Raw genomic sequence first — 27,824 nt, 5'->3', positions numbered from 1 at the left:
CGGGCGGTGTCGGGTGCGTGTCTGGGCGTGTTACACGGCGGCGGGCGGGGTCCGCGCTGCCCATTAGAGGGCGCCCCAGCGGCTGTGCTGCTCCGGCTCCGCGCGGGCCCAGTCCGTGACCCAGCCCGGGGAGATGGCGGCGAGGTGGCTGCTGACCCGAGCCCTGCGGCCGCTCTGCCCCCTGGGGGCCCGGCCGCCGGCCAGGTGAGCGCTCCCGGGGCGGGGGCCGTGACCGCGCCTAGCCAGCGCCGCAGCCGGGCAGTCCGGGCTGGGAAACCCCGAGCCCCGGCGGAGCATCCGCCTTGGTTGGGCGGGAGGGCGGCTGGGGCGGCTCCGGCAGCAAGTGAGTGGAGGGTGCCGGCCAGCCCGGGCTCTGTGTGTGTCTGTGCACAGTGTGTATAGTCTGTGTATACACACAGTACAGTGTTTTGTGTGTACTAGCTGTACTGTGTGTGTAGTCTGTACAGTGTGCTCTGTGTGTAGTGTATGCATGCTATTTGTGTGTATAGTGTACTCTGTGTGTACTGTCTGTACAGGGTGCTCTGTGTGTATACACACAGTAGTGTGCTCTGTGTACAGGGTGTGCTGTGTGTACTACGTACAGTATGTGTGCACTGTTTCTGTGTGTGTGCTGTGTATGGTGTGTGTGCACTGTGTGTGTAGAGTGTACAGTCTCAGTGCAACAAGGCCCAGACTGGGGTCTTTGAGTAATACCATAAATAATGGTATATTAATGGACATAATAATGCCAGGGATCTAGGCTCCCCCAGATTTTGGACAGGTTTGTATCAAAGTTTATATTGGGGTGATCTGTGCTTCCCCTGGGTTTGGATGGGTTTGGATCAGGTTTTGGCTTTGGCTATGACCCAACTGTGAAGTCCCTATCCAGATCCAAACTTGCCCTAAGTTTGGGAATGCTCAGGTCTCAGCTCTCCTCCTAATGGTGCCTGCTTGTTTGGTGGCTCTCTCTCTGATTCTCTGTCACACCCATCTCTTAGGGCTTGTCTACTCTTGAAGGTTAATTTGGATTAAGGTAGGGGTGTGAATTTTAACAGGCTCTCTGGAATAACTCCCATGTGAAGGCAGTTCTTTAGAAGGAAAGTAGCTGTGACCTTTGGTCCAGATACTGCCAGCATGGCAATTTCAGATAATGACAAAGCTACACGCAAGCAAACTTTGTTGTTTTCATAGTCAGAATCAGATCATGAGGTCTCATCCAAAGATCTTGCAAGAAGCTCATGTCCCCAAGTTATTTGATGAGATTTTTTATTTCTATCATTAAACTCTTGAGTGTGCCTACCTTGAACTCTGTACACACTATGCATGTCTAAAAGGAAAGAATTAAAAAACAAAAACAAAAAACATTCAGTATATCTTTAAAGTTGAAAATGTAGTTGTGGGTAACCTGCCAACATCTCCTTTTATTTTAAAGTTTTGTGATTTAGGCTCATAGGAGAGAGGAGAAGACCTATTAGATCCTTGAGACCATCCCATGACCTTGCAGAATACAGCCTCTGTCCCCCAGCATGACTCCCCTGGGGGGAATTAGTTTAAAAAATGTAACCCTATAGTTTTAGTGGGGGGTTCTTGGTTAAGGGGTGTGTGTGTGTGTGTGTGTGTAGGGTTGAGGTGTATTTATTTTGTGTTTGGGAAAAAAAATACAAAATATAGAATAAATAGATTGCAGTAACATCTTGAATACTAATCTCATTACAATAATATGTATACTACCTCCTTCATTCCAAATCCTGTGTAAGGCTTGAAACCAATGTCAGGATGAATCACTGCATTACAGGTTTGCCAATAAGGGCATGATCCTACAAACACCACTGAATGTCATGCTTCAGAGGTGTGCGACTGCAAAATCTTGAGCACCATGCTCGGTAATAAATGTTTGGAGGGTTGAGCCCAAGGTGAACAAACTAGTCTGCATTGGAGAGTCCATTCTGCTAATTGTAGCTTGCTTTTATTGATGCAGTTTCTAGTGTACTTTGGCATTTGTACTTAAAAAGAATCCCAGCATTAAAATACAGAACTTCACTTCAGCCATTTGACAAATAAACCTTTGCTGTGAAAGCAGCAAGATTTCTTTTTAAAACTGTGTAAGTTAGCAAGACTGTACTGTAAAACAAGATACTGACCAAAAAGGAAAATCTCAGAAGAAAGACTAATTCATGGGATAACTACTATAAAGTGACAGGTTTCAGAGTAGCAGCCGTGTTAGTCTGTATCCGCAAAAAGGACAGGAGTACTTGTGGCACCTTAGAGACTAACAAATTTATTAGAGCATAAGCTTTCGTGGACTACAGCCCACTTCTTCGGATGCATATAGAGTGGAATATATATTGAGGAGATATATATACACACATACAGAGAGCATGAAGAGGTGGGAGTGGTCTTACCAACTCTGAGAAGCCAATTAAGTAAGACCACTCCCACCTGTTCATGCTCTCTGTATGTGTGTATATATATCTCCTCAATATATATTCCACTCTATATGCATCCGAAGAAGTGGGCTGTAGTCCACGAAAGCTTATGCTCTAATAAATTTGTTAGTCTCTAAGGTGCCACAAGTACTCCTGTTCTTTTTACTATAAAGTGATGTCTTCAAGATAAAAAACTTATTCATAATCTTTGGAGGGACCTTTATTATTTTGGTCATTTAAACCCCGGATATTGCAGTTAGCCTCTCCTTGATTAGTGTTGTTCGGGCGCGTTGGTCCCAGAATATTTGAGAAACAAGGTGGGTGAGGTAATATCTTTTATTGGACCTACTTCTGTTGGTGACAGAGATAAGCTTTCGAGCTACAGGGATCAGGGAGCCTTTCTTCGGGTCTGGGAAAGTTACTCAGAATGTCACAGCTAAATACCAGGTACAATCTGTATAAACAGATTGTTTAGCATAGGTAGTTAGCACATAGTCTAAGGCAGGGGTTCTCAACCTTTTTCTTTCTGAGTCCTCCCTCTCTCCCTCCCCCACACATGCTATAAAAACTTCACAGCCCACCTGTGGCACAACTGGTTTTCTGCATATAAAAGCCAGGGCATGTGTTATGGGGTAGGAAGCAGAGCAATTGCTTGGGGCCTCCCGTGAAGCTAAACTGCTCAGGCTTTGGCTTCAGCCCTGCGAGGTGGGGCTTAAGGCCTCTAGCTTCAGACCCATGCAGTGGGGCTTCAGCTTTCTGACCTGGGCCCCAGTGAGTCTAATGCTGGCCCTGCTTGGTGGACCCTGAAACCTGCTCATGGCCCCCCCAGGGGGCCCTGGTTGAGAACCGCTGGTCTAAGGGACCGTTCAAGGTGGACTGCCCCATTAACACCTCTGCAGTCATAGGACAAAAGGCGGGGAGGGTAGTGGGTTACAGATTGTTGTAAAAAGCCATAAATCCAGTGTGTCTGTTCAGTCCACAAAATTTTAGTATCTAGCAGAGTTATGAATTTAAGCTCTCAAGCTCATCTTTTGAAAGTGTTGTGCAGGTTTCTTTTGAGACGAGGACTGACAGGTCAGGTATAGAGTGATTACTTTGTGAAAAGTGTTAACCCACAGGTGACAGGGTGTGTTTGTCTTTTATAATTTTCCTATGTGAGTTCATTTGAGAACATAGTGATTATCTGATTGATCCACGTAGTTGTTACTGGGACATTTACTGCGATGGATGAGGTATACCATGTGTTGCAATAGGCATGTGTAGGATCCATGGATCTTGAAAGGCGTGTCGGGGGAGGGTGTTGATCATTGTAGCAGTGGAGATATGTCTGCAGTTTTGCATCTGTTGTTCTGCCAGGGTCTGGTGTCACTTTGAGTTGGTGGGTCCTGGTCTGTGGGGAGCTTGCTTCTGATGATGAGCGCTTGGGGAGGTTGGGCAGGGGAGTTGTTTCCTTTCTAATAACACCTCATAACAACTATGTGGGTGAAACCAGACAATCACTATGCTCCTAAGTGAGCTCACAAAGGGAATAAGAGACAAAAACACCTTGTATTTAGCTCTAAGTACCTTTCCCAGACCGGAAGAAGAGCTCTGTGTCACTCAAAAACTTGTTTCTCTTTCCAGCAGAAGTTGGTCCAATAAAAGATCTTTCCTCACCCACCTTGTCTCTACTTTTTAAAATGTATTTGTAGTTGTGGGTTTATCTGCTGAGGTTTAGAGCTGTTTCATTTTTATCTTTTTAAAAAGATGACGCCTCTTATTTTTAGAGCTCTGTTTATCAGAGAGGGAAGAGGGGATGGCTCCTGCTGCACAACCCAACTAGACTCATCGACTTTAAGGTCAGAAGGGGGGACCATCATGATCATCTAGTCTGACCTCCTGCAAATTGCAGGCCACAACCACCTGCTCCTGTAATAGACCCCTATCCTCTAGCTGAGTTACTGACATGGTCAAATCATGATTTAAAGACTTCAAGTTACAGAGAATTCACCATTTACACTGGTTTAAACCTGCAAGTGACCTGTGCCCCATGCTGCAGAGGAAGGCAAAAAAAACCCCAAACCCCAGGGTCTCTGCCAATCTGACCCCAAGAAAAATTCCTTCCCGACCCCAGATAGGATGATCAGTTAGACCCTGAGCATGGGTGGCAAAAGAAGCAGAAGAGTATCACTGTTTTTTTTTTTTTTTTTTTTTTTTGGAAGGATGATGGTATTGATTGAATTTGAAAGTGAGGGACTACTGCTGCTGGACCTTAGCCCTGCGTCAGTGTGTTTTTTGGAATGGTTCATTCAAGCCTGTCTGTGCAGCTGTGCCGAATGCATGTCAAAGTTGACCTGAAACACCTCTTGCTGTACCGATCTTGGGTTTTTTTTCTGGTAGTCAATCATGTCAAGTAGCATAATGGACAAATGTCCATGTCCATTAGGCTTCTGCGTTTGAAAATTTATGAACAGAATTATATGCTGGTTTGCCTGCAATATCAGGAGACTGTACTCGATGACCCAGGAGTTCCCTTCTGCTCCTACCTTCCTTTGGAAGGCTAGTGCCATTCATTGTGCCCACAAGTATTTGACCAAGATAGGTATTCACTGTTTAAAAAAGTGTTAGGTAGCATTGCTTATAAATGCTCTGTCTGTCTCTTTTTAGGTATCTGCAGACTGAAAATCATGAGTTGGTACGTCAAGAAACGTCTTCTGCTAAAACGTTAATGGATATTGGAACTCGAAGGATCTTCTCTTCAGATCATGATATCTTCAGGGAAAGTGTGAGGAAATTCTTCCAGGAAGCAGTGCTTCCTTACCATGCAGAGTAAGATATAGTTTGGATATTTTATGTTGCCTACTAATTCCAGGCTGTTTCACAGAACTCTCTGGGAATGATATTCTGAATATAACAAGCAAACTGTAGAGTTTATTTTAATTTTTTAAAAATTGTATTAAGGCTTGTATATAATATATATCTTGATTTGCATATCTCCTACATCACATGTTTGAAGGAAGAAAAAAAGTACATGGTTATATTTGTAAAGCAAAACAAAAGAAAGTGCTTTCTATATTTCTCACGAAAGGATGCCAGGTTGGTTAGCTAGGAGCTCATTATTTACAGGAGCAAATGTAGCACAGACAATAAAATGCAAACTTCTGTAGAAGTTTGCCTTGCCTCTAGGGACAAAAAGGTAGTTTAATCTCTTTGTTAGCTTTGCTAAGGCTCTCAGGATTATCACTGTTTGTTATTTGCATTGTAGTAGTGCCTAGGAATCCCAGTCATGGACCAGGATCCTAGACACTGTACAAACCCAGAACAAGAAGACCGCTCCTGCTCCAAAGAGTTTACAGTCTAAAGGCGTTAGTTGTGTTGGTTTTTATGTTGTGGCTATCTGTCCCCTGAAAAGTGGACTTAACGGTTGGTGTATACACAAACTTGTCCCAAAACAGCTAACTTAGTTTTAATTCACATCTTTTATTTCTGTGCAAGTCTCTGTGTGGGCACTCTTACTTCAGAGTAAAAGTGTTCTATTCTGACTGAGTTAAAGTGGGGTTTTTGTTGTTGTTGTTTTAATAGCTAAATTAAAATAGGATGAAGTTGGTTAAAGAAACAACAACCCTGTTTTAGCTCAGTAAAAATAGGACCCTTTTAGTTGAAATAAGTGTCTACACATGCACGTTATAACAAAATGTGTATTAAGAGATTGTTATTTTAGTGCAATTTTGTGTGTAGACTAGTCCTAAAATTAGCTCTTCTAGAGGTCACAACCGAGACACCAGATGGTAATGGTTTTGCATTGCTTCCAGCCAGGGCTGGAACAGCAATCTAGAAATGAAAGATTTCAGTTACCAGTCCCCTGATCTATTCATCCCCCTGACAGTTCCATTGCTATATTTGGTGTAGCTAGCTTGTTTCAGGCATGATCCTTAGTGTATTTTTGTTTTGTAATCTCCTAGTCCAAATTCCGGTTTTGAAACCCATTATTTTGCAAAGAGTTATGGTTGTCATTCTACATCTAGGAGAGCAGTTTCATTTCAGAATTAATTTCAAGATAATTGAGACGTAGCACGTTAATATCAAATAGTTGTTTTTAATTCTGGTAGTGAGGGTAATGCGATGAAATATGGTATGGTGTTCTTCCACTTAAATTTAGCCAGTTAGCTCAGAATGGTAGCTGTACTTCAGAGATGGTGATCGTTCTTTCTAGGGCTACAGTGCATGTCTACAAAACCATATATTGTCCCATTCTCCAACAAGGACCATCTTCCAACTAAATATTTAAGCAACTGTATTAGTTCTGGACTGGGAAAGCAAACAATAAAAAGGTGAATTTAATATGTTTCACCTTTTCACATTTATTCCATCCCTTCCCTCTCCTCTCTTCAACTCCTCCACCTGGAACTTCTCTCTTATGTCTGTAATAATTGTTCTGTTTCTGTACAATCTCCAGAAGATAAACATAAGAGAGAATGCTACAAACTTTCACAACCAATTATTATTTATTTGTATTACCATAGCATCAAGGGGCCTTACTCGTATACCAGTATCCCACTGAGATAAGCCCTGTACAAACACAAACAAACAAACAAAAAGATGATCCCTTCCCTTGGGGCTTAATATAGCTTCTCTTCTTCCATTTATAGTTACTGAGCAATGCCATTCAACCAAACGAAATAGAGACTCTAAAACACCATCAACTTAAAATCATTCTTGTGTCTGAAATAATTTTCACTTCTTACTGTTATAAGTAAGACTTATTGCTACTATAACTGAAAGAGATTAGAAGAAAGACTTTTCTAAAATTTACTTTGTACGTTTGAGAGTGCTTTATGGATAGTCACGTTCCCCTTCTCTGTAAAGTCAGTCAGTTTCCTTCTGTTGTTAGCATGGATCTTTTCACAGAGCAACAGGGGAAAGAGAAACACTTATAAAGTAGGAAAATGTCTGTAAAGCCAAACAAAAAAAAAAAAAAAAAAAATAGCTGTGGAATTATGGCAGGTGTAGAATCTGACACTACTTTAATTATTATTATTATTTTTTTTTTTTTTGCAGCTGACTAGATTTCAAGGTGACAATGTCCCTTTAAAACTTATATGCCAATCCCTGTAACCTTCAGCTATTATTCATTACTTATGTAAAACTATAGATGCACGTGGCACTTTCCAGTAGTGTAATAATTAATTAGTGATCTGGAAAAGAGGGTGAACAGTTAGTGGCAAAGTTTGCAGACAATACAAAATTAGTCAAGTCCAAAGCAGACTGTGAGGAGTTAGAGGGATATCACAAAACTGGGTGGCTGGACAACAAAATAACTTTGAATTTCATATGCCAAGTGCAAAGTAATGCACATTGGGGGAAAAAATAATCCCAACTACAGATTTTAATGGATTCTAAATTAGCTGTTGCCACCCAAGAAAGAGATCTTGGAGTCACCTTGGATAGTTCTCTGAAAACTTCCAGTCAACACGCAGTAGTGGTCAAAAAGGCTAACAGTATGTTAGTAACTATAGGAAAGGGATAGAAAATAAGACAAAATATAATAATACCACTATATAAATTCATGGTGTACCCACACTTTGAATACTGTATCCAGTTCTGGTCACCCCATCTCAAAAAAGATATAGTGGAACTGGAAAAGGTTCAGAGAAGGGCAACAAAGATGATCCAGGGTATGGAATGGCTTCCATATGAGGAAAGACTATAAAGATAAGGACTAGTCAGTTTAGAAAAGGGACGACTGGGGAGGGGGGTATGATAGAGGTCTATAAAATCATGAAGAATGTGGAAAAAGTGTATAGAGAAGTTTTATTTACCCTTTCATACAATACAAAAACCAGTCATCACCTGATGAAATTAATAGGCAGCTGATTTAGTGCAAACAAGAAAGTACTTTTTTTTACACAAGGCACAACTAACCTGTGGAACTTACTGACGTGGGATGTTGTGATGGGCAAAAGTGTAACATAGTTCAGAAAGAACTGGATAAGTTCCTGGAGGATAGATCCATCAATGGCCATTATCCAGGATGGGTAGGGATGCAATCCAATGCTAGGGGCAACCCTAAACCTCTGACTGTCAGAAGCCAGGAGTAGAAATCAGGTATGTATCACTCCATAATTGCTCTGTTCAGTATATTCCTGCTGAAGCTCTGGTACAGGCTTCTGTCAGAGACTGGATACTGGGCGAGATGGACCATGGTCTGATCCAGTATGGTAACTTTTACGTTCTTAATACACAAAGTCTCTGCCCTGAAGAGCTTGGTGTCTGATTTTTCAAAATCACCTTGTAGTAGGAAGAGAGCCTGAGACATAAGCCCTTGTATCAGAGGCCTGGTATGAGGCAGGACCTGCTCGCAGAATTTGGTAACAGGGCTAATATTGCAAAAATACACATTCCTAAGAAGTGCTAGTCAGAAAGTACTCTCACAAACATATCCAGATATCAAGTGGTACCAGAACATCCTGATATCAAGTATGGTACAAAAACATTCCCCAAGGATAACAGGAACACACTGATGCCTCCTAAGAGATAAGGTCAGGATAACAGTACGAAATAAAACTGTTTTGATCGAACCAACATGTACAAGGTAATAGGTAATAGCTAGCCATGTCACAGGGCAGTAACTAACTATGTCAGAGGATCAGTACTAACTTGTTTGTATTGGGGTATAAAGATGTATCTCAGAGGGAGTATCTTTGTCTGGCCTAGGGAGGAGTGGAAAGTCCCGCTGTTCACTGAGCTGGTCCATTGTTACGGGCATACGTGTATTAGTGGTCTGGTGGAGTCTGCAAGATACTAGTACCGGGCTTCGTCGACAATAAGCCCGGCTAGGTGCCTTTGTCCCTTAACGGATCTTGTGCTCATTGGGTGGTTTGCTTGAGGTCTGCGCAGGGCTGGGGCAGCACACAAAGAAACCACACACATGCAGGTAAACCTCTATCAACATCTAATCACACACTAAGTGACTTAAGATTATTGGTTTTCAAAGGCTGTGTCTTCATTGGGGGGAAAAGTGCATTCTTAACTCAAGCTAGCTAATGCATGGTAAAATCCTAGGGAAGACAAGTCTTTAGCTTGTGTAAAATTTATCTACTGCCTTGTTTTCCCTAGGATTTTACCTCAAGTTAGTAACATTCCCCCCCCCCCCCCCCCCCGAATAGAAGGCCAATTGTACTTGTGCGCCTGCAGCATTTAGATGCTTTTGAAAAATCCAACTGTAAAGGAACAAATGGGTGTAATGGTAACACATAGTAAGTGGCTGGGCAGACATGGAGGGGTGAGTGTTTATGTTGGCAAACACAGGCTTTGTGGAAGACATAATTTTTTTAGGGCTGATTTGGAGGTATGAGAGTTCATCGCAAATGTTGCTTGGAAGGAATGGAGTTCACAGTGAATGGAAAAACACAGGGAGTGTTTGGGAGAGAAACTTACATGGGCTATCTGAGATGGGAGTGGGATTGAAGAGAAGTTTTAACTGCCTGGATAAAGAGCCAGTGGGACAGCCCAACCATGCGTGTCTCTCTCAGGCAGTGATCCCCAAACTTTTTACCTTGCACCCCCCCGCCTTACCTATAATGTAATCTGTCTCTCCTCATAGAGCCATGGTTGCGAGCCGCAGCTTGGAGTGGGGCCGCGGCTGGGCCGGGGGCTAGGGCCTGGGGCTGGAGTTAGGGCTGGGGGCCGAGGCTGGGGTCTGGAGTGGAGGTTGGGGGCCGTGGCCGGGCACTGGGTAGCAGCCGGGAGGCAGGGGCCGGGGCCAGGGCCAGGAGTGGGGCTGGGTGGCACTCCCTCCCTGGCCCCTGTGGGGCCTGGCCCTACCCTGCCACACACCCCTGAACGTTCCTCCGTGCCTCACAGTTTGGAGACCTCTGCTCTAAGGATTCATGTATGCGCTCTCAGTGAAGATGTATTCATCCTTCAAATATAAACTAATAATCCAAGGAAAAGTATCTTCCAAAGAAGTAGGAAGGTGTGGATCTCATTAAGTCTTCTAGCACATGCAGTGTTTTATAGTGTAATATATCTTGCTATTTCAAAGCTCTGATTCTTTGATATTTCTTCTAGTATTTTCTCAAATTGCTTGCTCGGTGAAGTGTTTGTTGCTTACACTTTACATCCATTTCAATTGCAGCTGATAAAAGGCCTCCAAACTAGTCTGTGTGGCTGAAAAGATGAGCCTTGCACTGCATCCTGAAGGCCATCCAACTCTGGCTCTAGCAAACAACCTGAGTGAGAAAGTTCCACAGATAGGGAACTTCTGCCATGAGTCTCTAATTCTCCTTCCGAGTTAAAATCTAAGGACTATCACCAGAAGCTCCTCTGCTGTCAATTTACCAAAGTACCACAAAAATCAACTCATCTTTGGTAGTGTTCACAAATTTCAGGTATAAAAGTTAAGGAAATTGCAGGTTATACATTGGAAGCAGAAATTAGCTTTTTACCACCTACCATACTGCATGTAATTCTGTGGTGGCAACTTAATCATTAATGCATAGACTTGGAGACTACAAATCCTAAGTACGTTGCATGAGTCCAAGTTGCCTACCTCTCCCCAGCTGGCAAAACACACATGCCTGTTTTATGTTACCTCCTGTGTTGTAGGTTGGTTTCTGAGACTGAAAGTCATATTCTTAAGCACTGAAACTTGGTAGCAGATTTTATGGTGTAAAGCAGCAGCTGTGGAAAATCACAAATAATAGGAGGGGAATTCCACTAACTTCTCGTTCCTGTATCATTTGCAGATGGGAGAAGGCTGGCCAGGTGAGCAGGGAGCTCTGGGAAAAAGCTGGACAACAGGGACTGCTTGGTGTCAATATATTGGAAAAACATGGTGGCATTGGAGGGGATCTGCTCTCTTCAGCAGTGGTCTGGGAGGAGCAGTAAGTACAAGACACTGCAGCAAGAATCAAATTGGTACCGTTATAAGATTGTATTTGTTCATCTGATTTCCTGATTCCTATTGTAAGGAGAGTGTGTTCACAGACAGTAATAGTCTTTTCCTTCCACAGAAGTGATAATTTAGACATGCATAAGTACCCCCTACTTTAGATATTTCAGATGATTTTTTTTTAAATAATAAATATCATAGTATTATATATTTAGGACTGCCAGGAGAGGAGGGGAAATGTTCTCTTTAGACTGGTGGGTGATCCAATAGTCTGACAGTGAAAGTACATTCTATAAATAAATAAGAACATGGATGTAACAAGTTAAAATTGTGTGTGTACGTTTCTTTCAGTTTTGGTTCTCTGGTTTTAACAGTATAAAATTCAATAGATCAATCACTGTCACACTTTCTTCTAAAGTTTACTTTTATTCTTTTCTCTTCAAGGATGTATGTTAATTGTACTGGCCCAGGATTCAGCCTTCATTCAGATATTGTCATGCCCTACATCGCAAACTATGGCTCAGAAGATCAGATTGAACGGTTTATCCCTGAAATGTCTGCAGGCAAATGTATTGGCGCTATAGCCATGACAGAACCTGGGGCTGGCAGGTAAGCTGAAAAGGACAACAGATGGGCTTTACATACATGTTGCTTATCTAATCTTGCTGTGTAAAAACTCCGAGTTTCATAGTTACATGGCCATCTTACTGATTAGGCAGTAGCCCGGAATAGGTAGAGCCACAGAAATAACCTTTAATTATAGATTGCTGTTTTACAGCTTTGTCATTTCCGGATGCCTATTCCAAACCCATGATCTTGCCATCAGTCCTAGGACAAATAGGGTTTTGTATTTGTTTCAGATTCTGCATAAACAGCCACTAGCCTACTTGTTGCATGGACATTCTTTAATGTGAAATGTAATAACTCAGTAAAGGAGGCTTGACTTAGTCCATATAATGCTGTCTGAATTTGGCAAGAGGGCCTATTTCCTTGTCCCTGAATCCTGTATAGAATAGAGTTCTCTTTCCTGTACTCTCGTTCATATAGTATAAGGGCAGACAGTAGGATTATTGGGTAGATTACTGATTCAGGATCATTCTCTTCAATCTGCTAAGCAGAGGGGAGTACAATAGGGAGCTGCACTTTCTATACTGTCTCGCCACTGGTCCTAGAAACAGCAAAAGCCTCTCTGCTTGAGAACCATAAGCTGACCTCTAACTATATGTGGAGGGTGCCAAGCTGAGCGGCTGATATCTGCTTTCTGGGGCAGCCCTAAATTGATGGGCCATGTCAACATAAGATGCTGCTGAGCTAATAGATATTATTTATGCACATGGTACTTCGGCTGTGAGCAGGTATGTCCCTTTGAAAGTGAAGTAGAACCATGTGCTGTACTGAAGATGCAGAGGTTCATCATTCATATACATAACACACTTGTGGTTTCCATAATTCTCTAGCCCCTTTTTAATACATCCCTGAATCCTATTTGAGCTTTTGACTACTGTTGTACATAGCACTATCCACAAGGAGTTGTAGGCTCTATGCTCTTCATTATTTTATACTAGGATTATTTTTTTAAATGTGAACTTCATGCCACTGCTGGATTGTTCTCTTAAATAACTCTCTTTTCTCGCCAATCAATTTTAGTGATTTGCAGGGTGTACGAACATATGCAAAAAAGGATGGAAGTGATTGGATTCTCAATGGAAGTAAGGTATGTGAACGGATGTGCTCTGATTTATGGTGCTTAGGTACTGAATACATCCAGTTAGTGAGAGAATTTACTTTATTCTACAGCTGCTTTCCCAGCTTTTAGTGTCTCTACCCCTTTGTTTTTCCTTTTCTACGAGTTACATCTTATAGAAGAATTCATGTTACCCAGCTATCTAGCTTATGATGCTGACAATTTATGGAGCAATCAGCAGAGCAGACTCTTTTCTTTGCAGCTTTTATTGGAGAACAAAAAAGCAGCCCGATCATAAGATTTTGCTCTTTTCTTTGACTGGTATAGTCAGCCTGCACAATATAGCCAAAGGCCAGACTGTTTCTCAGTTCAGTGGAGTTGGTAGCAGAATAGCCACCCTGCTATGCCTTCCCCTGTCGGTCAAAGGAAACAAACTAAAACCTTTACTCCTTTACTATTTCAACACAAAAATGGAATCTTTATCCAGTGACTGTATTGTTCAGTGTATGGGATAAATTCCATATTAGATGACAACCACATATTGAGCTGCTATAAGGGTACCCATCTCATTTAACCCCTAATACAAAGAATTAAGAGGATTGAAATAGGGGATTGTCATTCTAAAACCTTTTAAATGACACTGTTGTTAGTTGAAAACTTTTAAAACTAAAAACCTCTTAGAATTACAGCTCTGTCCTGGTACTTGATTTTTTTGAGTATTGGGATGGTTGGGTTAGTAAAACTTTGTTTTAAAAATGATGAATCATAGGTGACCACATGGTCTAGTGGTTAAAAAGAGAGACCAAGAGACTTCAATTCTGTTGCTAACTCTTCCACTAACTCTTTTTTTTTTTTTTTTTTTTTTTTTTTTTTTTTACTTTTGAGAAAATTTCTATACCACCTTGGGCCCTCAGTTTCCCTATTTGTAAAGTGATGGTGATGATTCTTGCCTGTCTGGGTAAAAATGCTTTGAAATCTTTGGATGAAAACACAAAGCAGTAATAGTATTTTGATTTCAGTATATTTCAAAGATTCTTCCTGCTGTGAATTGCCTATTACTTTTAGACTTTTGGGCATATTTATGGGCTAAATCTATATGTGTTTGCAGAGCCTAGTACAGTGGGGCCTTGTCCAGATTGTGGCTTTTGGTCACTGCAGTAATAAAATAATAAAACCGTAAGTGTTTATATGTATTTGTCCATAAGTATGTAAAAGATACTGTTTAGATAGATAAACGTAATGGTTGCATGCCTGAACCTAGGCAAGACAAGGCAGTTCAGTCATTTTTTGGTTGGCATCGTTAGGAATCTGAATCTAATTTTTATACTTGGCATGTCTGTGTCTATGTTCTGCCTGTCGTGATATCAGAATTTGACTTAAAACATACGATACAGTGAAGGCAACTGTACGTTTCCACCCACTGTAGCATGCATCAGTGTTTCGTACAATATTAAATATGAGCAGACAGCATATTGTACAGAATTATAGAGATTTGCTATAGTAATGGAGAATCTCCCAATGATTTTCCATTTTATACCTTGCCATTTTAACTTTTGAAAGAGGTCATCTGCATGTTAGTTGACATGCTTGTTCATAAAAGGAATCTTTATAATAGAGATTGAATTAAAAATCTGAATTTAAACTTCAGGAATATTCAAAATAAACAAATACAAATTTGGTTCCTTTTTTTTAAAAATCTGTCCTCTGTCTTTATAATAGGTTAGAGTCGACCAGAACCTCAGACCCCAACACCCTTTAACTTTGGGGTGTTAGTTTGCAATCCAGATCCGAATTATGCCGCTTGAACCCATCTCTCCTTTATAGACTGTTCTGGAGCACTTTGGTTTTTTATGCATCTGGACTTTTTAAACTTTTTGGACGCTTACTTACAGCTTTAATCTTTTATATACTGTTTACTTGTAGAAGTGTGTGAAAGTTCGTGTACTACTACTTTATAATCTTCCTAGCTACCTGCCAGCTAACATGCAGCATTATTCCATCTTGGTTTTCTTACAGGTATTCATCACTAATGGCTGGATGAGTGATTTAGTGATTGTGGTTGCTGTTACAAACCGTGAGGCCCGCTCCCCTGCTCATGGGATCAGCCTTTTTCTGGTGGAGAATGGAATGAAAGGATTCATCAAAGGACGCAAGCTGGAAAAAATAGGCCTGAAAGCACAAGTAAGTCATACGAGCCTTACCATGTGATGGACTTTGAGGCAGTGTAAAAGGACTTGTTATTCCCTGGGGTACTTTCAGTAAAGATCAAATGTAGCTGTAGTAATACTTCAGTTCACAGTTTTAACTGCAAGAGCAGGATATTCTAAATTAGACTGCAATGGTGGGTTGCATTTGAGTGAAATTTATATTGAAAGCAAACAGCCTCCAGTGAATATATGTAATTTGGGCTGTAGAAGTTAGGAACTGGATAAGAGGAAAATCTTTGGAAGAGAGAGTTTGACATCAGATATTTTATTTAAAACCATTTTTAGGACACAGCAGAGCTGTTTTTTGAGGATGTACGTCTGCCAGCCAGTGCCTTGCTTGGACAAGAGAACAAAGGGTTCTACTATTTGATGGCAGAGCTCCCTCAGGTAAGACTGACACAAACACACACTGTGTGCAGGAAAAGCACAAAGACTTTATTTTGGTTTTTGCTTGGAACCGCCACCTGCAGTTTATGGATTATGGTGAGACGCCTCAGTTTCAGAGGTAGGATGCCTACAACCACAGTTTGCTGATACTTTTGTTTTTTAGTGGTAGGAATTCTGCACTGCAAATCAAAGTGAAGCATCTTGGAATATCAGTGAAATAGCTTGCAATCTAATAGTTTCTATTCAAATAATTTTATTATGATATCATGTTAAGGTACTATTTAAGGGATGGTATAATAATTGCTACAGAAAGGATATTACGTGTATCAAGTTTTTATATCCGATTTCAAGACCAGATCTCTCAGTCAATAGCACTGGTGTGAAGAACACAAGATTAAAACAGAATTTAAAAATCGAATGCTACAAACAACTGTGGTATTATCTTAACACTTATACACTAAGCTCAGTAGTTTTAAATAGGCTCTTTTTGCCCTCTATAAGCCTCTTCGTGCAGAGTTGACTTTTCTTTGCGCTAATGGCTAATGCAAAATGCACACCTGCAACTCTTCTACCAGTGGAAATATGTTATAGATCAGGGGTTCTCAAACTGGGGGTCAGGGCCCCTCAGGGGGTCGTGAGGTTATTACATGGCGTGTCGCGAGCTGTCAGCCTCCACCCCAAACCCCGCTTTGCCTCCACCATTTATAATGGTGTTAAGTATATTTAAAAGTGTTTTTAATTTATAAGGGTGGGTCACACTCAGAGGCTTGCTATGTGAAAGGGGTCACCAGGACAAAAGTTTGAGAACCACTGTTATAGATAAACTACTTTCTCAATCTATTTAATAAAAAACTGAAAAGTGGAAGCATTTTGTAGAGCCTGAAGTGGCTTGTCGTCTTAGTAGAACTGAACATAGTTGACCAGTTAATGCAGGTTTGGAAGAGCAGAGGGGAAACTCAGGTGCCAAAACCATGACTCTGCTTTGTCATAAAGCATAAACTATGACTTTATGGTTGCATCATCTAATAAAAATCACGTTTACTTAATTTTATGCTATATGTGAAATATGTGACCTACTCTTCCACTGTGAAAATTCCATACATTTAGTTCTTTCAAAGAAAATATTTCAGTGGTTTGAAAAAACACAGAGCAGCAGTGCTCATGAACACCCCTACAATAGTGAACCAGACTATTTAACTATTTACATGGTTAAGCAAAAAACACTTCTGCAGGAAATGGATCTTAGTTTAAATCTTTTTATAGTTTATGAGAATGGGGAGAAAATTATAAACTTTTAAATGTATTTAGACCAGTGGTTCTCAAACTTTTTTTTCGCGGACCACTTGAAAATTGATGAGGGTCTTGGTGGACAACTTAAGGATCTTTCCAAATGTTTTTTGTACCATTAGCTAACTATTGTAAAGCGCTTTGGATAAAAGCGCTATATGAAAAAAACCCTTAATAATTAACACTTTTTTGTTCTACAAATAAAAGCACACAACTCATTTTAATATCAGTAGTCTTACCTTTCAAATGCGATGGATGTGCCCTCTCACCCCTGCCGCGGCAGCCCCCGAGTTGGGGCTGGGAAGGAGGTGGGTGTCTCCTTCATCACAGAGCTGAGGCTGGAGGAAGGAGGGCTGTCTCTCCCCGGCAGCCGCAGCCCCGGAGCTGGGGAAAGTCACCTCTTTATGTCTGGTTGCCCCACCTCTTCTTCTCACCCCACTGCCCCTGCCCACCTACCCTGTATTCCCCCCAAGGCCACCACCTCACCTTACATGTGCATCTTCTCCATGGTCCAGGCACCTAATTAGTGGAGCCACACCTGTGCGGCTCCACTAATTAGATGGGTGGTCCTTCATTCTCTTGTGTGCAGTTGCCCAGGCGCGCACCTTAGAGGGAACTATCTGTGGACCACCGGAATGGAGCTCGCGAACCACTGGTGGTCCACACACCACAGTTTGAGAACCTCTGATTTAGACAGTGTCCTTCTAAAACTTGTTTACATTACTGTTTTATTTGAACTGAAAGATTAAAGCCAAATTGTTTCCATTAAGTCAAAGGAGTATTACATTTCACTTTTGATTTTTTTTTTTTTTTTTTTTTCTTTCTGTAGTCCTGTTTATGCAACTTTGGAATGTCACTAAGAACTTTTAAAATTGGGTCCCACCAAGACAATTGTGTTCATTAGAGTGACAATATTTTCAATTATGCAATATGTCTAGTTAAAAACTTAATGGAACAGAACAAAACTAACACTAACAGACATAACTAAACTTTTGTTTCCCAACCTATGTTTGTATCTATGTTTTGTGTAGAGAAATTTGAGATTAGTTGCATTGGATAAGAACTCTGATTCTTTATCACTTCTTTCTCCAAGGAAAGACTGTTGATTGCTGATATGGCACTTGCCAGCTGTGAATTCATGTTCGAAGAAACAAGAAACTATGTTAAACAAAGAAAAGCTTTTGGGAAAACAATTGCACATTTACAGGTGAGCTTAAACCAAGAAAAAGAGACAGAAATGCTTCTTTTTGTCTGTGTCTTGTATGTAATTTTCATTTCACTAGAGGTGTTAGGCAAGCAAAACCACTGGACTGTTTTCAAAGGTTCTAAAGTTGGATTAGGAGCAAGTATCTGGAATGACTCCTCTTTCTCTCTCATGTTCAGTTTTAAATTAAACATGACTAAGTGCTCTTGAGATAACATTGCTGCTGCTTCTTTCAGATTTGAAGTCAACAGTGCATTGCTGACCTGGTTTATGAATATATAGTGAAAATAGTTTTGTTTATAAAATTGCATTTTACTGTCTAAGGCTCTTATCCTACAGTGCATTGTCATGGATGGACCTCTGCAGGTGAGCTGAGTCCTGTTGACTTGGGTGGACTTCCAGGCATGGGGGTCCACCTGTGCACAACACATTGCAGGATCAGGGCCTACCTGAGATTGATACTATGCAAGTTTTTCACAGCAGGGAATTTGTTGTCTTAATGCCTGTGAAGTGTTAAGCAAATAATTATTTTATATAGTCTTCAGTTTTATGGATATTGTAAATGATTCCTCAGTTGCAAGGCAACTAAATGCACAAGTGACTCCACATAAGAAGTTGTATATGGTCCATATTATATATGGTCCAGTGCATATTATTCTTGCTGCCATCAATGAGAGTTAGGTGTGAGTTTTGAGACTATCGCTAGTCTACTCCTTGTTCAGAATCATGAAAACAGGCTCTGCTTCTCACAGTATCTTTTTTATTTTTTTTAAATCAGGGTAACTTTTGTTAACCATATTCTAGTAAATACAGACTCTGGGATTCTACATGCTAATGTAGCAATTTTCAGAAGATACTGCTTATTTTTTTCTTAATACAGGAGTGATCTTAAGAGTTTCAGTGTAAAAACCCTAGGTAGGGGGTTATTCTGAAAACAATGTTTAACATTTAAAAAATGTTAAACATTTTAATGAGAATGTTGGCCAAGTTCCAGTGTTTGTGATGCATAGAAATGGGATGAATTATACAGGTTGGAGATTGGTAGCCTTTTTGTTAATTGAAATGTGCCCTTGAGATCTAACTAAAAACATCAAGATTCCCAGTTTTGAGTCCTGATTCTTTTCCTGTTATCTCAAAGGCAGATCTACCATTGATTTCAGCAGGAGCAGGATTGGGCCCTTAGAAGTAAGACGTCTTAAGTATCAATTCATAAAATTTCCAGGTGTGATTTAGCATTTCCAATGTCTATACGTAGCTCTATTGAAATACCTCTTTTAAAAAACTATAGTTTTAGTGCAGAGTTAGCGTTAAAGCAAGACAACCACTCTCCAGTAAAGTATTTTTATCAAAACATTATGCACTCTGTGCTTTTCTGTGTTTCCTTTCATGGCTGATTGCTAAACTGTGTGGAATCAAAAGCTGACTGCTTTCTAATTCGCCTGATGTCTTGCCTAATTCATTTATTACAGGGTTTGAAATCAGTCTTTTATTTGTTTCTGTAGCTTGGATAAAGGAAATGATACACTGATACAGGAGTTTAAGAACTTGAGAAGACTTGACTTGTATTTTTCATTCCCCCGGCCAGTGTAAGGACTACTACCACGTAGTTGAGTTCTTGCCCAGTCTAGCTTTATGTAATGCTACAAGTGGGCTTTTTTTCCACAGTATAACAGATCTCAATGTTAGGAAACTTTCCCTGACAGCCAGTCTTAAACTTTCCTTTGTTCATTTGAATCCAGTTATTCCTACTCGTATCTCTTTGAACTTCTCTTCTCCCTCTGTGGTCTTGAATTTTAATTATTCTTTAATAAAAGATACTTGATAAATAAAAGTGTTTTGGATTGTGACATTATACCTTTAAAATTTTTGCATTTAAGAAAATAGTTAGTACTTTATGGAACTGCTAATAAACTAGGGAAATTACTGTATGCAAGTATAGTTGTACTTGTCAATCCCAGGATATTAGAGAGACAAGGTGGGTGAGGAAGTTGGTCCAATAGAAGATATTACCCTCACCCACCTTGTCTCTCTAGGGAAATTGCTGGCTGTTAAGAATGGAAACACATTTTTACCAGAAGGGGGAGCTCAAGTTGCTAAAACATTCAGTAAAGGGCTAATATGTTGTACTATCTAGGAATTTATGAACTCAGACTTCTGTTATCTATTTATTTTTAAATAAGAAAAACACATGACTTTGAGTTAAAGACCAGAATTTATAGCTTTTCTTTGATTCACAGGTGCCTTGACTCTGAGCAAATCCTATTTGATTAGACAGGCAGAAATGTGAAATGTTAAAAGAAATGGAAATTAAACTGCTTTTTGTTTTATAGAACTCTAGCTCCTGTATTGGTGGTAGTCTTTATTGTGGTGGTGTTTCCTCCATGCACAACATTAGTTGTACCCCCCCCAAAAAAGCATTTCTTTGCAAAGACCTTATTGGCATATTTTCCTTTCACTGGTTTGTTTTAAAATATTTCCTGATTTTTAAATACAAAACATTTTCCCCTTCCAACAAAAATCAGACTGTGCAGCACAAGTTAGCGGAACTGAAAACTCAGATTTGCGTGGGCCGGACATTTGTGGACAGCTGCCTCCAGCTGCATGAGGAGAAACGTCTGGACTCCTCCACAGCTTCCATGGCAAAATACTGGTATGCATGTTAAAACCATCTGAAAATGTTACTTGTATGAACTTTTCTGGACTCTAACATTAGAACATTGAAGTAACCAACCCAAATGTTTAGCCCAAAAGGTAACATTATATATGATTAAACATCATGTGCATCTAACATCAGAATTTATTAGCCCAAACTACAGTGATGCATGTGGTATACATAGAGACTTGCACTGAATATTGGTATCGGTTAATCAGATAATTTCAAAATTAGTTACTTAGTGTTGGCTTTTAGGAAAAAGGTCTCTTGAGCAAGGTGATCCAAATTCAACTTAATTAAATAGTTTCACTTGAGAATTATTTTATTGAGTTTTTGAAAAACATTTAATTATACAGCTGAAAAACTTTAAAAACCAAAGGTTGGGATTCCCTTGCATAATATTTATAACATATGAAATAAGTTTTGGATATATTATTTGATAAATCCTGACATAAGAGCTAGGTATTTCAACCAACCATTTTCTGAGAACTATCTGATTTCAGGAAGAAATAATTAGCTAGCTCTTTATTGCTGTTGCTGAGATTGAGCTATTCTTCCTTTCATAGTTCCATTTTTTAATTGGACAGAAAAAGCCCCAGGAACTTTTTTGCAGTTATTTATTAACTTGCATTTAACCAGACAAAGTTAGACAAGTAGAAACATCTAAGGTAATACATTTGTCCCGGCGCCAGATTAAGTTAGCTGCAAAATTTGGGGAAAAAATGAAGACTAGAAAGTGACAGAACATTTGCAGGAAATGTACAAGTTTTAATCCTTAAAAAAAAAATTCTACATAAAATGCCACGGGAATCCAGATAGAACATTTACATTAAAAGGAAGGATTTTGATTGAGTGTTTCTTGGCAAGGATTATGTTGAAATACCTGGTATAGAAGCACAGGCATTCAGCTTTGTGGAGGAGGATATAACTAATGCCAGCGTAAATATTTTCATCAATTGATTTTTCCAAAGCAAGAAACTTGCAAAATCACCAACATTCCTATACCTATAATATTTAGTGGCCTTCTCCATATAGGTAATGGAATTTCTGTAACTTTTCCACAGAGCTTGAATAGGTTTAAAAATTGCTTGAACAGAGAAACTGCTTCTTTCTCTAGTACCAGTATACTGCACTTCATTTGATTATACAGTAGTTTATATTCTTTCTTTCTTTCGTAAGATTTAACTGCAATTTACTATTTTTGAGGTAGATGCTTAGTTAAATGAGGTAAATTTTTGGAAAGCGTTATACATCTTTACTGCTGATTTCTGTTGAAAGACTTATAGGTTTTATTGTGATAATACAGTTACAGTATTTGAATTAATCTGAAAATCTATTTAGGGTGGATAGTTTCATCAAGACCTCATTTTAAGGTTAAATGTGGTATAATATAATTCAAGAGAAAACTTGGCAGTGGAGCATGCTTGAGAAGAGAGAATTTTATGTACTCTTATATGAAAAAGAAATTAACTTGACTAATCATTTTTCATATTCTTTTTGCTGTTGAAGTTACTTGTTTGAACAGTATTCTCTTCCAAGACTTAGCTATTACCTTTAGCTTGATCCCAAAGTGCAGTCAAAATCCTGAGCAGTTTTATAAAATTTGTTTGAGTTTTTTATATAACTGCAAGCATGCAATCTTTTAAAAGATAAAATGCAGGAAACAAGTTATAAAGCCCATGTTGTCTAGGATAAAAAAGTGTATCAAATTATGCTAGGAAAGTCCACAAAAATTAACATAGAGACAGCTAAGTGTGTGTGTGGGGGGGAATACTTGGAGCATTTACTAGTCAGCATTTACATTAAAAAATGCAATATAGAGATTCTTAGCATTAAAAAAAAGGCATCACCAGATATTATTGGTGTACAGAGAGTATCCTAGTATGTTGCCAAAGGAAAAAGGCTGTGAACAAGTAACATTATGAAGGATTCAACAGGGGAAGAACACCCATTGTTTTAAAAAATAAATCTCTTTGATGATTGGCATATACAACATGAATAAGCAAAATGTAAACAAACTTGTCTGTATTTGAAAGCCCTCCTTTGTGAAAGTTTTATAAGAAAAGCCAAATTCTTGAATGTTAAAAGTTAAAATATTTGCCAATTACTGCTTCTTTCTGGTCCTCTTTATAAAAAGACCAAACTTCATCACAGTTCATCATGGGAATTCCTAACATTCTGGATATGGCTATTATATGTAAGAAAATTTGTAAGTAAAACAAACATTTAACTACCTTACTTTATACATTTAGTAGCATAATGCTTCAAAACCAAATTTCTGTTCTTGCTATTTTAGGGCTTCTGATCTCCAAAACAGCGTGGCTACTCAGTGTGTACAACTCCATGGAGGATGGGGGTATATGTCGGAGTATCCAATTGCAAAGTAGGTGTAACATTTCAGTGCTGAATTATGAAAGATATACAGCAAAGTAAAATGCTGCATTTTCTTCATATGTATTTGTAAACTGGGAGAACGAATCACTACTAATACAAAGCAATTTACCAATACATATAAAGAAAATGCCTTTGTGTAGTTGTTTTTACCATTTCCCCTGTACAATCAATTAGTTAGGCAGCTTTTCCTCTGTTTGTGTCTTTCTCACAGCAAAAAGTAGAGAGTAATTTAAAAAAAAAAAAAAAGGCTCATAGCAAACCCCTCCAAAATGGCAGGACTTTAGGGCAGATAAATTGTCAGAAATTACTTCGGTTTTATTAAACTGACCTGATTTCAAGTTGTTGTCCCTTTAATAACATTTTACCCTGTTAATGCTGCTTCAAGGTAACTTTTTTCTCTTTTAATAAAAAGACAACAAGGAGACCGGTGGCATCTGAAGAGGTGAGGTTTTTTTACCCACAAAAGCTTATGCCCAAATAAATCTGTTAGCCTTTAAGGTGCCACCGGTCTCCTTGTTGTCTTTTTGTGGATACAGACTAACATGGCTACCCCCAGATACTTTTTTCTCTTTATTATTGTGCATAGTAGCCTGTTCACATTTTGAAATGATTGTTCCATCCTTTGTGAGTAAATAGCAACTCTAAAGTACACTGAGCTCTATTATATCGGCATATCTAGCAACCCCTATGCAGGTTTGTAGGGCCCCTGTTGTTAAGTACTGGTAGTAACTATCTAAGTATGGATTTTTAAATGTTGCAGGGCTGTGTGAGTCGTACATTTTCCTGGATACTGAATTTTAAAATTACTTTCTGGGGAGAGTTGTGGTTGTGATGCTGTGTTTAGTGCTTCACGGAATGAAACTAGCAAGGATTCTTATCCATTTCCCTAATCTGCTGCCCAGACTATAGTATGCTCAGGAGCACAGCTCAGTCCCCAACCCACTGGGAGGGTAGGGAAAGGGGAACTGGATGGCTTGGGGATCAAGAGCCTTTCATTGTTGAGTTCAGTCACCAGTTCAAATGAAGCTGAAGTTAGTAATGATTCAAAGCTATAGCCATCAGATAGCTGTTCAGTGGCCTGTGTGAAATGAATTGATAGTTTCAGTTCATTTCCTAGTGGGCAAATGTTCACCTCTCAGAAAGAACCCACCGCACAATTAGAAACCCTTTCAGCAGGGAATGGACTCAATGAGCATGGCACCTAAATTACTACTTTGGACCTAGAGATGGTCTCTTTCTCAGGGCACAGAGGCACACTAGTAAGTGTGGGCGAGCTTACAATTTGTATGTTGTACATGTGCTATGTATAAATGAAGGGTTTCAGTCTCCAGCACTGTTAATCGAGCACTAAATTAACTGAAAATGGAGAAGGGAGGAAATGATAAAAGAATTGGGAAAGGGTGAGCAAACACCAGCAGGTATTGCTTCTAGACTATAAAAGACATTATTTTGAATTAAAAAAGGATGGGGGGCATAGAAAATAATAAAATAGAAATTTGCAAGGCAGCCTACGGAAAAGAAATATAGCAAATAAAGGGAAAAAATGTTTAACCACAAGTGACAAGTTTGGGACACTTCCCCAGAGATGTACAAGGTTTCAAATGTAAGCATGCTCTTACTCAGAGACTTGGCATAGGCAAGCAGCAACCATACATTGTTCTTATGAATCAAATTAAGGCATGTTACACAGCAGGGGATTGCAGGGTAGCAGGTGATAACAACATTTGTGTCAGACATATTTCTAGAATTAATGTTATTTTCTCCAGAGTTTCTCTGCCCCAAAGACTAACTGCAAGTAAAGTGGATTTAAGATGTCCAGCCTCAAATTGTAAATTAGTCTTTATTAAGACCACCTTCATCAAAAGTCTTTAATCATATTGCCTCCAACTTACATGCAAAATGGAAGGTTGGCAGAGGATAGGACAGTGTTTAGGTGGTTTGATTTATTTTATTTATATATTTCCATACTTTTTAATTTCCAGGATTTCTAATATCTGTTTGTACCTAGAATGAACTTTTTAAAGAAAACTACAATATTCAGTTTGCCTTGCCCCTTAAGTAATGTCTAGATATATACAAACTTAACTCCATCCGAGGACATTTTTTTTCTGTGAAATCATTTACCACTATAAAAAGGAATGATAGGCCATTTTTAAAAGAGCAATTTGTATTGAAGTCACTTGTAATCTTTTCACAACATGAAACTTGGGCTCATTTTAACTGCCATGTTGTTATCAAGGCATATAGGTAGGGCCCTACCAAATTCACAGCCATGAAAAACACATCACGGAGGGTGAAATCTGTTCTTTTTGTGTGCTTTTACCCTATACTATACAGATTTCAGGGGGAAGACCCGAGTTTCTCAAATTGGGGGCCCTAGGGGTCAAAAGGTTATTTTAGGGGAGTCACGGTATTGCCATCCTTACTTCTGCCCTGACTTCAGAGGTGGCAGCCGGATAGTGGCGGCTGCTTATTGAGGGCCCAGCTCTGAAGGCAGCCACCGATCTCCAGCTGCTCAGCTCTGAAGGCAGCGCTGCCGCCAGCAGCAGCACAGAAGTAAGGGTAGCAGTACCGTAACCCCCCTACAATAACCTTGTGACCCCCTCACAACTCCTTTTTGGGTCAGGACCCCTACAATTACAATGCTGTAAAATTTCAGATTTAAATAGCTGAAATCATGCAGTTTACGATTTTTAAAATCCTATGACCATGAAATTGATCAAAATGGATGGTGAATTTGGTAGGGCCCTACATATAGGGTATCAGCAAGTATATTCAATTTTAATTTTTTTTATTAGTAAAAATTTCTAGAATTTGACTTGTTGGATTTTGAACACTTCTATTGAGTAAAATTCTAATTTCCCTATTTCAATTTAAGAAACTCTGCCAAACTCATACGTGCTTCTGAGTCAAGTGTGGTTTTTTTTTTTTTTTTTCCTTCACTTAAACTTAGATTATAGTCACTGCACATGTTTTCTCTTCTCTACCAGAATAGTACTGACAAACTGCAACATGAGAATTAAAGCACAAGTTCCTTTATTTGGAATTTGATGAATCAAATGATCACAACCTGAGCAACCCAGGATGATAATTGCATCATGCTTTGTGTTTTCTCATTAATAAAATACCTTGAAAGAGGGCTCTGAGTTATCACTGCAGACAGATCACACTTGAAATATGCTGGATCTTTAAAAAGAGTTTTTCCCGTTTACTAAGAAATTGTTATTTCATATGGTTATTTTCAAGAAGTATATCTTTTTCTAACCATTCACTGTCACTACTTCTCACTTTTTCAGAGCTTTTGTGGATTCTCGTGTGCAGCCAATCTATGGTGGAACCAATGAAATAATGAAAGAGCTCATTGCTAGAGACATTGTGATTGACAAGTAGGCACATGGCTACGTTGGAGACTGCTTCCTGAATCCTATCACAAGTAATACGGTATTACATCAGGCACCAGAATGCAAGTAGAAGAAGTACTGTGTTTCCTTGAGGAAAAAGAACCATTGTTAAAAACTATTGTAGTTACAAACATCCCATTTTGTTACTGTAGTTTATCTGTGGTCTCTAATATTTAATGAATATTAACTTGTAACACTCTCTTTCCTGGTGGAAACACTAGGACTAATTCTCTGAATGATTCAAAAAAGTCTGAGGCAAGAAGATCGTATGTATTGGTAGTGAAAAGTATGGTCACTTTGGAACGTTACAATTAACTTTAAATATTTGAAACATAATGTCATTATATTAAATCCAGTCCTAACTGTTCAGAATTAAATCGTCAAAGAAACCACTTTCTTCTTCAAAAATAAACAACAACTGGGGTGTTTAAAAAAACAAAACACCAAAACCACAACTTTGGAACTACAGTGTTAAATGTAACTGTAGAACTTGGACCTATCACTGACTCACTGCCACCCCGGTTTAATAATTTATCTGTTTGAGAATGTAATAGATTTTCCTCCTATAATCATCTGGCTTTTTGCAGTGCATTCATCTATGATGAGAACAAATGAGTGAGTAACTTTCATTTTTGAGCTGTATAATGACTTACAAAAATGTAATAAGCTTTACAATGAAACTCAATGTGCCTTATTTGAATATGTACTTATTTTGTATAAATAAGCTTAATAAAAATTTAAAATGCAAAATATCAATTTTCTGCATTACTTGAAAAATCAAAGTCAAATACTATAAAATAACTATTTGGAAGTGCCCTAGTAAAATCCATATTTTGATATGGTTTGTAAGAAAGGGCACACTTTAGTTCAGAGTAGCACATGGTTTGATTGTTGTTAATCTGTGTGAATACCTCTGTAAAAGGCCTATTGGCCAATTCCCAGTAAGTCTGCAGTCATCAGTTGGAGGTTTAGTATGTGAGTGGAGTGTGCTGCTAATACAGGCTTTTATAACTTTTAAATATTTGCTTTTAATTAGCCTAATTACACATTTGGCTTAGCAAAAACCACAATTCTATAGTTGTGTAACTAGTGATTTGACTACTCTGCACTTTACAAATCTGTTATCTTTTAGAAATAAGCTGTGCTAACATTATGGTTTCTATAATATGATTTAAAAGGACATTGCCACAAGTGGTAAGCTTACTGGCAGCTTCAGCAAGAGAAGTCAGGAACTGAATGGAGACTGATCAACCCATTTACTTTAGAGGTGAACTTGTCATATTAGGATTGAAAAACGTTGGGGCAGTAG

General features: G+C 39.2%; 1 protein-coding gene across 2 annotated transcripts; it reads left to right on the top strand.

Annotated features, from left to right (window-relative positions):
• Window positions 1-47: 47 nt before the first annotated feature.
• On the top strand, window positions 48-26,915 carry ACADL (acyl-CoA dehydrogenase long chain). 2 transcript variants are annotated; one of them, XM_034785869.1, is made up of 11 exons: window positions 48-204; window positions 5,073-5,234; window positions 11,153-11,290; window positions 11,743-11,907; window positions 12,946-13,012; window positions 14,999-15,163; window positions 15,475-15,576; window positions 17,957-18,070; window positions 20,590-20,717; window positions 23,017-23,103; window positions 26,411-26,915. In XM_034785869.1, the coding sequence occupies exons 1-11, from the start codon at window positions 134-136 to the stop codon at window positions 26,502-26,504; spliced, it is 1,293 nt and encodes a 430-aa protein (XP_034641760.1). In that variant the 5' UTR covers window positions 48-133; the 3' UTR covers window positions 26,505-26,915. The 2 variants fall into 2 exon arrangements, with proteins under 2 accessions (XP_034641760.1, XP_034641761.1); XM_034785870.1 differs by lacking the exon at window positions 48-204 and adding an exon at window positions 215-343.
• The last annotated feature ends 909 nt before the right edge of the window (window positions 26,916-27,824 follow it).

This window comes from Trachemys scripta, chromosome 11 (assembly GCF_013100865.1).
Source record: "Trachemys scripta elegans isolate TJP31775 chromosome 11, CAS_Tse_1.0, whole genome shotgun sequence".
NCBI lineage: Eukaryota > Metazoa > Chordata > Testudines > Emydidae > Trachemys > Trachemys scripta.
The sequence above is the reverse complement of the archived record's forward strand: the minus strand, read 5'-3'. Positions and strand labels throughout refer to the sequence as shown.

Coding starts and splice junctions, on each gene's coding strand:
- ACADL (XM_034785869.1), top strand. CDS start 134: ATGGCGGCGAGGTGGCTGCTGACCCGAGCCCTGCGGCCGCTCTGCCCC. Junction 205..5,072: donor GGGGCCCGGCCGCCGGCCAG/GTGAGCGCTCCC, acceptor GTCTCTTTTTAG/GTATCTGCAGACTGAAAATC. Junction 11,291..11,742: donor GCAGTGGTCTGGGAGGAGCA/GTAAGTACAAGA, acceptor TTTCTCTTCAAG/GATGTATGTTAATTGTACTG.